General features: G+C 40.7%; 1 protein-coding gene across 1 annotated transcript in view; it reads right to left on the bottom strand.

Annotated features, from left to right (window-relative positions):
* Positions 1-3836: 3836 nt before the first annotated feature.
* Positions 3837-12384, bottom strand: part of SLC24A2 (solute carrier family 24 member 2) — a 366846-nt gene continuing 358298 nt past the window's right edge. Inside the window, exons 9-11 of the mRNA XM_044286497.1 lie at positions 8215-8304; positions 5433-5599; positions 3837-4852 (exon numbers count right to left, since the gene is read on the bottom strand). Of these exons, the coding sequence (XP_044142432.1) occupies positions 4603-4852; positions 5433-5599; positions 8215-8304 (507 nt within the window). The 3' untranslated portion in view covers positions 3837-4602. The remainder of the gene's footprint in view (positions 4853-5432; positions 5600-8214; positions 8305-12384) is intronic.

Raw genomic sequence — 12384 nt, forward strand, 5'->3', positions numbered from 1 at the left:
ATTTAAGGGAAATTATTTATGTAATATACCTTCATTATTTTTTCTTTTACTTTTCCTAGTGAAATAGGTACCTGAAGTTCAGGTGGTTATGGCATTTTGCAATCTGTACTCCTGTACACTGCTGTGTAATGGAGTACTGATTTCCCTGCAAATGCACTGAGCATTGTACAGTACAGTCTAGAGCAGTGATGGTGAACCTTTTAGAAACCGAGTGCCCAAACTGCATCCCAAAGCCCACTTGTTTATCGCAAAGTGCCAACACGGCAATTTACCCTGAATAATACAGTCCAATATAGTATACCGTCCATGTACTTTATCATTTAGATATAATATCCTGCCTACATTCAGTGCGCTGCCTGTGCTGTTCATAGTGCACCCTGCGCTGATGAATGGCAGGAAAAGTCTAAGGCATATTGGTACGAGAGGTGCCCACAGAGAGGGCTCGGAGTGCCGCCTCTGGCACCTGTGCCATAGGTTCGCCATCACTGGTCTAGAGCATTGTTGCTCTGCCTGTACCAGTGCTGCTCTTCTCAAGTCTGACATTGATGTGTCTGTCCGACTCTCTAGTGAAATCGATGGCGTTTGAGGCTGTAGCAGTGCAGGCACGGGCAGTGATGCGCTATATAAGCTCCTCCCCTGCATTTGCTCTGCTTTGTTAATAGCCTGCACACCACATCGGTACAGGCTATTAGGAGAGCTTGTATTTGTGTGGGATAAAAGTTTTTAATAAAGTCAAAAGAGCTGCCAGGTCCTCTTTTGAAAATCTGTCCCAATTTATGACAACATATAGATGCCACAAACGGTCTAGGGAAGCGTAAAAAAAAAAATAGTTTGGGTAAATCTCCTTATTAGTATAACGTGCCAATTTGTGTCAGAATTCTGGCACATTTTGTTTGGTAAATCTCCCCTATTTTAAAATTTGATGCCTCCATGCTTGTTTGTGGTTCCACTAGTATAAATGTAAGGCAATCCTAGATATAAACTTTAAATATAATATTTACAAAGCAGTACATTAAGAGAAACTATTTATTTAACCCATAAAATGTTAGTGCGTCGTAGTCATTAATAAGCCAACTTCAAATAAGCATTTACATGTCTTGCAGCTGGAAAATGGTAAATTAAATAATGGTAAAAACGGGTTCACTGATAAAGTTCAGCAACCTGTGAATGTGAGGAAACATTAGAAAGCAATAAGATGATTTATTAGGTGAAATAAAACACTTCTATTTTATATGTAATTACTAGATGTATTAGTATAGAGTCACTAAGTGAAATTTGAGTTTTTGGGTGTCAATGCTGTAGGTTATTTTAGATTTAACAAACTCAGGGGACCATGTTCTGCTGCTCAAAAGTGCAGATGGAGCCTTTGATGATTTGGACTTTATTGTGTCTGGTAAAACTATCATGACCCATGCATAAACCGAAGACGTGTATGAAATGGTTGTGCCAGACTTTGTCCATTTTATCTGATAGAAGGAACAAAAACACATCTGTCTGTGAAGGTTCTCATTTATCCAGGTCATGGTATATCTGTAAAGAATAAATCAAGGCAACTGGACTTACTGTAGATTTCTTGAAAACGTTTCACTCGTTCTTCCAACGAGCTTTCTCAATTCTGAGTGACTGTACAAGAATTCTCTGGGAATAAATATGTTACATATGATTCAGTTACATATTGATTCCCAGAGAATTCTTGTACAGTCACTCAGAATTGAGAAAGCTCGTTGGAAGAACGAGTGAAACGTTTTCAAGAAATCTACAGTACGTCCAGTTGCCTTGATTTATTCTTTACAGATAAAAACACATCTGAAATGTTTGTGTAAAGTATTGTCCTATTGTTATTATGACCTGTAAATAAACAAGGAAAGCGTGTTAGCAATTATCTGTCGGTATAAATGTACCGCCAATTACCTGCTAAATGCGCAAAAAAAATCGTCATTTGCCGGCAGCAGGTCGTGATGTGTAAACACGATCTGCTGTTAGCAAACGAGTCAAGGTCCCTTTACATGGGACGACAGAGCAGCAGATTATGAGGAAGGAAGCGTTCCTTTCCCACAATCTGCTGCTCACTGGTGAAGGAGATCGCTCCATTTACATGCAGTGATGTGATGTTTTTGCTCTTCCCCATACTGATTCGTTGATTGCCAACAACTGAACATGTTTACACAGCACGATCAGCTTCCGGCAAACAACAATTTTTGTGTGTGCTTTTCGCTAGCTCATCGGGTAATCAGCACTCTGATTAACGCTCGTTAGTGATTATCTTTAAGATTCTCTGCCCGTGTAAAGGGCCCTTCAGTATAGAGAAGAATGATGGCATTAGCGATCGCTCCTCCCCATACTCTGGAGGAGATCACTGCATGTAAATGCAGAGGTCTCCTCCAACACAGATTGTCGACAACAGCAGATTGTCGAGAGGGAATGCTTCCCGCCCAATAATCTGCTGCTCTGTCGTCCCATGTAAAGGGACCTAGCCATTATCTATTATCTTGGGATTCTGATTTATTGCAGATCTTGGAATTGGCCACTCCAAGGTCTGGAATAATAACAGATAAATAAGACATACACAGTGACCCTTATAAATTGCATATTCTGGCTACATTCCACTAGAGGGTGAAACACTTTGGTTAAACAGTTTATAAGATTGAACTTTTCAGCTAGTGGTTGAACCTCATCTATGAAAGGACACTTTGCATAGAGATGTTTTCACGAATGAGACTGACTGCGTTCACTGGAAAGGGTCCCAGCTGATGTGTCACTGTCAGAAGATGTACGTTTTCTATCCTTGGTATATACTTAAAGTAGAACTCCCGGCAGAATGTTTATTCTGTGACCTGCTAGAAAGTGATGTCATGTGACCAACTCTCTGATCTCCAACTGACACAGGACAGGAAGTCAGTTACTTCTCTATTCATTCCTATGAGACTGAGAGTGAGGCTCCCATAGGAATACATAGAGAAACTGACTTCCTGTCCACGCATAAGATGCTGTGTCAGTTGGAGAGTCTGATTGCTGGTCACATGACATAGCTGAGATGCAGAAGGGAAGTAATAACAAATACAGCCCATGGTAAGAAAATTACGTTCACTACAGATAACATTATCTACCTTTCTAACAGGTCAGAGAGTAAAATTTTTGGCGGGAGTTTATTCTTTAACTTATACTTGCAAAAAAAGAACATATATTTGCCTGATTACTATTGCATTAATATACAGTATACATATTCTTACTATTTATTAAACATCTGTGTGTGTATGTAGTCCCTCTTTAAGGCCGAATGCACAAGACCGTGGAACACGGCCGTGAGCGGTCCGTGGTATCCTGGTCTGGCATCCTGCTGACAGCCGGAGCGCATGGCGTCATTGGTTGCTATGACGCCGTGCGCTTCATGCCGCCGCTGCACTAAGGTAATAGACTCGTATGATCTATACTAGTGTATTACTGTAGTGCAGCGGCGGCATGAAGCGCACGGCGTCATAGCAACCAATGACGCCGTGCGCTTCTGCTGTCAGCAGGATGCCAGGCTGGGATACCACGGCCGTGTGCATTCGGCCTAAAGAGTACATGAACCTGAAATCTTGCTCTTTTCAGCAAAACAGGTGCTCCCACTCCTTTATAGGGAAACAGCACCTCAAACAAGAGCGGTTATGTAACTGCTATTTTGGTTGCTAGTTGGTTGTTCTATGAAGTTGGTTGAAGTATTCTACTTGTAGGTCTTTCCCAGAGAATAATAGAAAACAAAAAGATGATATCACTCATCAGTAAGTTTTAATATATATACATATATGTATATATACATATATATTTTTTTTTTATTATTATATTAGAGATGTTCTTCAGCCTTGCAATCAGAACAGAACTACAAACTGTTACTTTGAGTTGGTACATTAAATCACAAGACTGTGTTACAGAAATTCAGTCTTACCATTCTTATAAGTGATCAGACTTGAATGTAAGTGCTTCTGGGCTAAGATACATTACACTCATTTTGTTCCATTAAGTGCAGTGCTGCAATACTGCCATCCATAAGTATATAGTAAGCAAAAGAGTATTCTACACAGTAAGTAAGCCAGAACCTGCTGTGTACACCTCATACTCAGCATCCAGTTTGCCACATTTTCATTGCATTCATTGTTTTCTATACTACTGAGTGAAGTTAAGTACATTTCTTGTGCCACAACATTTCTTTCAGAGAAGTGTTGAAATACAGCCACGGTGATGGAATGATGTGCTCATTCTATATTCAAACCTAATGGACACATATGAATCCCAATGTGCTGATATTATTTACTACATGTAGATGCCATTTTCATCTAATGTCTCTCTTTGTTGGATATTATTTGCATTTTAATATTATGTTTGTATATATATATATATATCATATCATATGTAAAGAGAGTAATACAGGAATACAGTGTGCATTAGAAAAGTTACAGTTTCTCTAGATTCTAAAATCTTCAGTTGAAGAGCCAAAGTTGACTTTATAATCATTGAAGAAGTTATCTCAGGGTGCACGCTGACAACACTTTTGGTCTGCTGAGGGTGAAGTCATGCTTCTGCCCTTTGACTTTCTCAGTTTCGGTTTTCTTCAACACATAGACTCTAGAGGGAAGCTGGACATTGGATAATGCGGTTCTCAAGAAGGATGCTGACGATCAGGAAAACAAAATAAAGACCAAACATCATGCATCCTAAGATCTTGTTCATTCTCCACTTGCACAAAGCGATGGATAAGATCACGAACAGCAGCATAATGAAAAGGAGGACAATTGCGCAGAAGAGGCCATTGCTGCTGACAGTCACAGGTTTAAACTGGTTAAACATGGCAAACAGGAGCCACGGCATAGGGAGACTGCAAAAAAAAAAAAAAAGCATAAAATGTACTAGTAATAATAACAACTGTGGAGAAAAAGACATGGATCACACATTCACAAGCTATGCACTGATCTATTGCTGCCAAGCATAATATGAGAAACATGAACATTACATGTACTGTATATGTTTTGATCAAAATGCATAGGCCAACTCACACATTGGGGCAGATTTACTAACATTATATTCATTTTTAGAATGCAAACTAAGACTAAACAGTCTACAAATGCACACAATGTATTACAGTGGCTGATGTTGTACGTTAATCTGGTCCACCTTTAGATCGTCTAGTCTGTTTATACCACCTATTAGGCGGCTTATTTTGTGCCAGAACTAAACAGCTGAATCTTGGTGCTTCTAAAGTCACACCCTTCCTACTGTTGCATCCCTTTGTCAGCCAAGGCAAAAAAGTATCCATAACAATAATTGTAGCACCTGGCCTCTGTGCTAGAGTCCTGGCTCCATTTGGGACAGATTTCGGTAGCATTTGCAATGGTAAATCTACCCCAATGTCTACATTCCTTCAGTAGTCGCAGCAAAGAAATGTGAGCCTGGCTTACCCAACTGTGATGTCAAAAATGTTGCTTCCTACAGAGCTGGATACTGCCATATCCCCTAGGCCTTTGCGTGCAACAATGACGCTTGTTATGAGGTCTGGAATGGAAGTACCAGCAGCTAATATTGTAAGTCCCATGACCTCTTCTGTTATGCCGATAGTTTCTCCTACCTGAAGCAAATGATGAGAAAATAGCTCAGTGATGATACTATAAACAGTCATATTTTCTATACACATTTAAATAACATTTTATTTGGTACATTCTGCCAACTGATCAGGATTCAGATACTTTTAAGATACTCGTCATAAGTTGAATATTATGCCTTGGTCAAAAGGGTTACTACACTTCAATGAATCATCAATATCTGGATGGTTTTCACTGAGCTGCCAGGAATAAGAAACTCTAAAAATAGGTCACTGCAAATTTAATATTGATGAACCACTGTGCTCGTCATTGGGAACTAGATCTATCACATCACAGCACTGCCCCCTGGTTCACCAGGGACTGGAATTTATGCCAATCTGTCAGCATGAACTAGAATATATTTCACTAGGTTAGAATGATGTAGCCCATTTCAACCTCCATCACTGAACAGTTTGACAACTGACAATATGAACTAGGTGCTACACCTCGGATTCTCAATTAACTTATTACGGTAATCACAGTTTCATGAGAAACTGGATATTATGGCAGAAAATCACTACACATTGGCAATCCTATGCTGCTGGAAATTTTAGTGTTGAACTACTAATATCTGGAAACTGTGCCATGCGCTTGCCATATACTAGATATTATGCGACTGAGCCAACAAAGACTGGGTGCTTTTCCATGTTGTCTGGATTGATTGCCACTGATAATCAAGAAGAATTAGATACCCTACTAGTCATTAATGTACCACTAAGGGCTTGTTCACATCACTGTTTTGGATTCCGTCATTGTTTTCCGTTATAACATGGTTTTAACAGAAAATAACGGAATCCATAAGACGGAAGTCAAAACGGAAGCCTTTAATCGGCATTCCGTTTTGATCCATCATAATAGAAGTCTATGGGAATCATAACAGATCCATCTGCTTCCCTTTATGCAAGACAGAAAACAAAGTTCTGTCGACAGGACTTTTTTTTTTCCGATCTGCATAACGGGAAACAGACGGATCCGTTATGATTCACATAGACTTCTATTATGACGGAAAGCAAAACGGAATGTCGCTTAAAGGCTTCCGTTTTGCATTCCTTCCTAATACAAGTCTATGGGCAGCAGAACGGATCCATCCTGGCTTCAGTAATGCAGGACTAGACTCCTGCATAATGGAAACCAGGACGGATCTGTTATGCTGCCCATAGACTTGTATTAGGAAGGATCAAAACGGAATGCCTCTTAAAGGCTTCCGTTTTGACTTCCGTCATATGGATTTGGTTATTTTCAGTTATAACCATGTTATAATGGAAAATAATGACGGACTCCATAACGGTCATGTGAACAAGCCCTAACCTCTGACTTAGCACAGTAAACCTTTTGTAAGGGTTTGCTGCATTGTCACACTATTTAGTATATAATACTTGTTTAAAGAGGTTCTGCACTTTGTTTTAACTGATGATCTATCCTCTGGATAGATCATCAGCTTCTGATCGGCGGGGGTCCGACACCCGGGACCCCCGCCGATCAGCTGTTTGAGAAGGCAGCGGCGCTCCAGTAGCGCCGCGGCCTTCTCACTGTTTACCGCCGGCCCACTGACGTCACGACTAGTATCAACTAGCGTGGGCGGGGCTAAGCTCTGTTCACTTGAATGGAGCTTAGCCCCGCCCACGCTAGTTGATACTAGTCAAGACGTCAGTGGGCCGGCGGTAAACAGTGAGAAGGCCACGGCGCTACTGGAGCGCCGCTGCCTTCTCAAACAGCTGATCGGCAGGGGTCCCGGGTGTCGGACCCCCACCGATCAGAAGCTGATGATCTATCCAGAGGATAAATCATCAGTTAAAACAAAGTGCAGAACCCCTTTAATCTAAATTATTTAGGACTAACTAATTCATACAGTATACTTGATATGAAGTGAATGTCCACTACAAAATGGGCAGAGCTGTGTAGTTCAGGCACCCACGTCTGGCATCGGAGCTACTCCTGAACATCTGCTTGAAAAGGCCATCAATATAAAAGGATTAGCCAAACCCTTTAAATAGTTCTGAATAATAAAATATATGGTGAAAAATTAAACTGTGATGGAAATGCGTTTATTTTTATTTTTATATATAGATACTCAGGTTGGCATGGAACACATGATTTTTGTGTTCCCTGCTGTCTACATATACAAATGACTGATATCAGTGATCTAATGGTAACAGCCCACAGAAGAGATGCAGATCATACCTTCTTTGCCTGCCCTCAAGCTCCCACTGCATTCCCTGTGACATCATCTGGAATGAAGCTAAGCTAAAACACCAGCCACAACTCATGGACAGGTGTGGTGCTGTTTCTGGAAGAAAGCAGCCATGTTTTTCTGATCCTATACGGCCCCTTTAACACAAACTCAAGCATGTATTAGGGAAAAATTGATGTTTTCATCAACTTATGTACTCAATAGTGGTAGGGTTGCTTAGATTTTTAAAAAGAATTTGAGCTGGGTACAGAAGGCATGTCTTTTAGTGGCGGGATATAGCAATCTGCTTCTGATGTCATACTGTCATAATCCTAGATTTGTACTGTATGTGACAGATATTATTGAATTAGGAAATCTTTATGCTATACAATATAATCAAATAAGCTATTACTGTAGAAAAGATATGCTTACCTGATGTGCCCACCATACCATTAGATAAGAAAAAACTGCAATCCAGGCGATTGATCCAAAAAATGTTACCGGGTAAAATTTTCTTGATGACTGTATGAACAGAAACGTTAATGATTTTATTATATAGCCTATACATTTCACAAACACAGTACCATTGCATTCTGGGTATTTCATGACATGTACTATTCTTCATGAATCTCAAAGTCAGGCAATATGAAAAAATTAACATTTCATCTATGTAAAAAAAGACATGGTTATGCTAAATCGCAAATGAATTTGCCCACTGAAATGCATCTACAATGCACTTTTTCCTGCATGATCTCCATAATAAGGAGCACTTCATGTAAGTGTAACAGCTCTCCAAATGTTCTAATTTCAGGGATTTATTAATGGGCCGTATCTACAATATGCATAGACTATTGTGGAAAATGTATTGCTTTGTTGTTCATCTGTAGCTCTCCCCGTGTGTGCACACTTATCCCTTTGATATCGACAGTTTCTGTTCGGTTTCTCATTAGGACAGGATAAGGTTGCATAGTGCTAGGCGATGAATGTACACAAAGAGCGTATGGGTATCATCTCTATTCTCAAGTTTGTACTGTGGTACATTGAAATAATATCTTGATGTAGTCAGTAGAAAGCAATGATAAAATTTACAAAATGGCCAAATGGTTAGTGAGCTGCACACAAAGGGTTGCGAATTGCATTCATACATAACCGTGGTAAATTAAAGTTGAGCACAAGCTTCACTATATATAGCTGTCTGTCTTTAAGGATGACCTGGCCAGAGGCATCTGGATTAGTGAAAGAGTGCCTGGACTTCACTGTGAGTGGGTGGCCATGGGTGTCTGGACAAGGGTGAGCAAGCATCCGGAATGTATGAATAAAGTCACTGTGCCCCAGTGTTGGGATAAGCAAGTAAGTGAGCACTTGACTGGAGTGTCTGGATGAGTGAGTGCCTGTACAAGTGTCGAACTCAGGTGCTCCAACAATGAGACAGCAAGCAAGCATTTGATCCTGGGTTCCTGACTGATTGAGTCAAGGATGTCTTATGATTAACCCCTTAGTGACCAGCATGTTTTGGGCCTTACTGACCAAGCATTTTTCTTCCTTGCGTTCCAAAAGCTATAACTTTTTTATTTTTCCGTCTGTATACCTTTATGAAGGGCTTGTTTTTTGCGGGACAAGTTGTAGTTTTTAATGTCGCCATTTTGGGGTACACATAACTTTCTGATTAACTTTTATTAAATCTTTCTGGGAGGGAGATGGGAAAAACAGCAATACTGCCACTGCGTTTTTACATTATAAATTTTATGGTGTTCATTGTTCGGTATAAATCACATAATATCTTTAAGCTCTGGGTCAGTACGATTACAGTTATAACAAATACATTTTTGCGGGACGACTTGTATTTTTCATTGGTATCATTTTGGAGTAAATGGCGCTTTTTAATCGCTTGATATTACGTTTTTTCGATGGCAACTAAGAATAAATTAGCAATTCTGTCTTTTTTTTTTTTTTTAACGGCATTCGCCGTAGGGGATAATTTATGTAGCCCAGGTCGTTACAGACGCGGCAATACCATACATATGGGGAAGATTATTTTTTGCTATTTTTTCATTGAAAAGCGTATTTTCAATGGACAAAAAGCTTAATTTTTTATGGGATTTTTTTATTGAATAAATGTTTTTTTTAAACTTTTTTTACCACTTAAAAGACAGGTTTTTGATTGATTTTAAAATGCAATACATTATCCCCATAGTGCATTGCATTTTAATGTCAGTGTTTATTCTGACATTGACCAGCAGGCTAAGCCAGAGAGGCGTAGCCTGCTGGAAATTACTCAAGGCTGGTCTGGGACCTACACGAGACTCCAGCCAGCCTTCACATTTGTAGGGTGCCGATGGGAGAAAAAGGGAGTCCGCTCCCTCTGTCAGCACTTTACATGCGGCAGGCGCCATTGCCCGTGGCATTTACAGTGTTAAACAGCCCGGGCTGTTAGAGCAGGGCCGCGGCTCTCATGTGAGAGCCGGACCCCCGCTCCCCGGGGGGGCTCCTTAGTGACCGCCATAAAAAGGCGTATGGGTGGTCACTAAGGGGTAAATGTCTGAGTGACTGCATGGGCCCTGGGTGTCCAGGTAAGAGAGTGAGCCCTTTCTGGCCATGAGTGTTTTGAAGAGTGAGGGATTGCCTGAATAAGTAACTACGTATCTCAGGGTGGAAGAGGTATAGGAAGTGCAGTAGGTTTGATGTCTGGAGAACTGAACTCCTAGACCTTTATGTCCTATATCTACAAACCGGATTCCCAAAAAGTTGGGACACTATACAAATCGTGAATAAAAACTGAATGCAATGATGTGGAGGTGCCAACTTCTAATATTTTATTCAGAATAGAACATACATCACGGAACAAAAGTTTAAACTGAGAAAATGTACCATTTTAAGGGAAAAATATGTTGAATCAGAATTTTTATGGTGTCAAGAAATCCCCAAAAAGTTGGGACAAGGCCATTTTCACCACTGTGTGGCATCTCCCCTTCTCAACAGACGTCTGGGTACCGAGGAGACCAGTTTCTCAAGTTTAGAAATAGGAATGCTCTCCCATTCTTGTCTAATACAGGCCTCTAACTGTTCAATCGTCTTGGGCCTTCTTTGTTGCACCTTCCTCTTTATGATGCGCCAAATGTTCTCTATAGGTGAAAGATCTGGACTGCAGACTGGCCATTTCAGTACCCGGATCCTTCTCCTACGCAGCCATGATGTTGTGATTGATGCAGAATGTGGTCTGGCATTATCTTGTTGAAAAATGCAGGGTCTTCCCTGAAAGAGATGACGTCTGGATGGGAGCATATGTTGTTCTAGAACCTGAACATATTTTTCTGCATTGATGGTGCCTTTCCAGACATGCAAGCTGCCCATGCCACACGCACTCATGCAACCCCATACTATCAGAGATGCAGGCTTCTGAACTGAGCGTTGATAACAACTTGGGTTGTCCTTGTCCTCTTTGGTCCGGATGACATGGCGTCCCAGATTTCCAAAAATAACTTTGAATCGTGACTCGTCTGACCACAGAACAGTCTTCCATTTTGCCACACTCCATTTTAAATGATCCCTGGCCCAGTGAAAACGCCTGAGCTTGTGGATCTTGCTTAGAAATGGCTTCTTCTTTGCACTGTAGAGTTTCAGCTGGCAATGGCGGATGGCACAGTGGATTGTGTTTACTGACAATGGTTTCTGGAAGTATTCCTGAGCCCATTCTGTGATTTCCTTTACAGTAGCATTCCTGTTTGTGGTGCAGTGTCGTTTAAGGGCCCGGAGATCACGGGCATCCAGTATGGTTTTACGGCCTTGACCCTTACGCACAGAGATTGCTCCAGATTCTCTGAATCTTCGGATGATGTTATGCACAGTTGATGATGATAGATGCAAAGTCTTTGCAATTTTTCGCTGGGTAACACCTTTTTGATATTGCTTCACTATCTTTCTGCGCAACATTGTGGGAATTGGTGATCCTCTACCCATCTTGGTTTCTGAGAGACACTGCCACTCTGAGAAGCTCTTTTTATACCCAATCATGTTGCCAATTGACCTAATTAGTGTTAATTGGTTTTCCAGCTCTTCGTTATGCTCAAATTTACTTTTTCCAGCCTCTTATTGCTACTTGTCCCAACTTTTTGGGGATTTGTTGACACCGTGAAAATTTGAATCAACGTATTTTTCCTTTAAAATGATACATTTACTCGGATTAAATGTTTGATCTGTCATCTACGTTCTATTACAAATAAAATATTGACATTTGCCATCTCCACATCATTGCATTCAGTTTTTATTCACAATTTGTTTAGTGTCCCAACTTTTTTGGAATCCGGTTTGTAAACTGAGGCTGGCAATTTGGCTGTGTGGGCTGCAGAAGGAGGCCTATCTCTTGACGCAGTCCCAATATATGTTTTAACTGTATGCCACCAAAATCTGAGTGGCGTAATTGCAATGTTATTCTCAGATTGGTTGGCACAAACTTATTGTCAGGAAAGGCCTTTTTGATACACACAGTCTCAGTAAGGCTGGGTTCAGACCTGAGCGTTTTACAGCGTGCTCCTACGCGCTGTAAAACGCTCTACAGGCAAGAACCAATGATTCCCTATGGGAATGGTTCTCACCTGAGCATTT

The sequence above is a fragment of the Bufo gargarizans genome, chromosome 1, assembly GCF_014858855.1.
Source record: "Bufo gargarizans isolate SCDJY-AF-19 chromosome 1, ASM1485885v1, whole genome shotgun sequence".
NCBI lineage: Eukaryota > Metazoa > Chordata > Amphibia > Anura > Bufonidae > Bufo > Bufo gargarizans.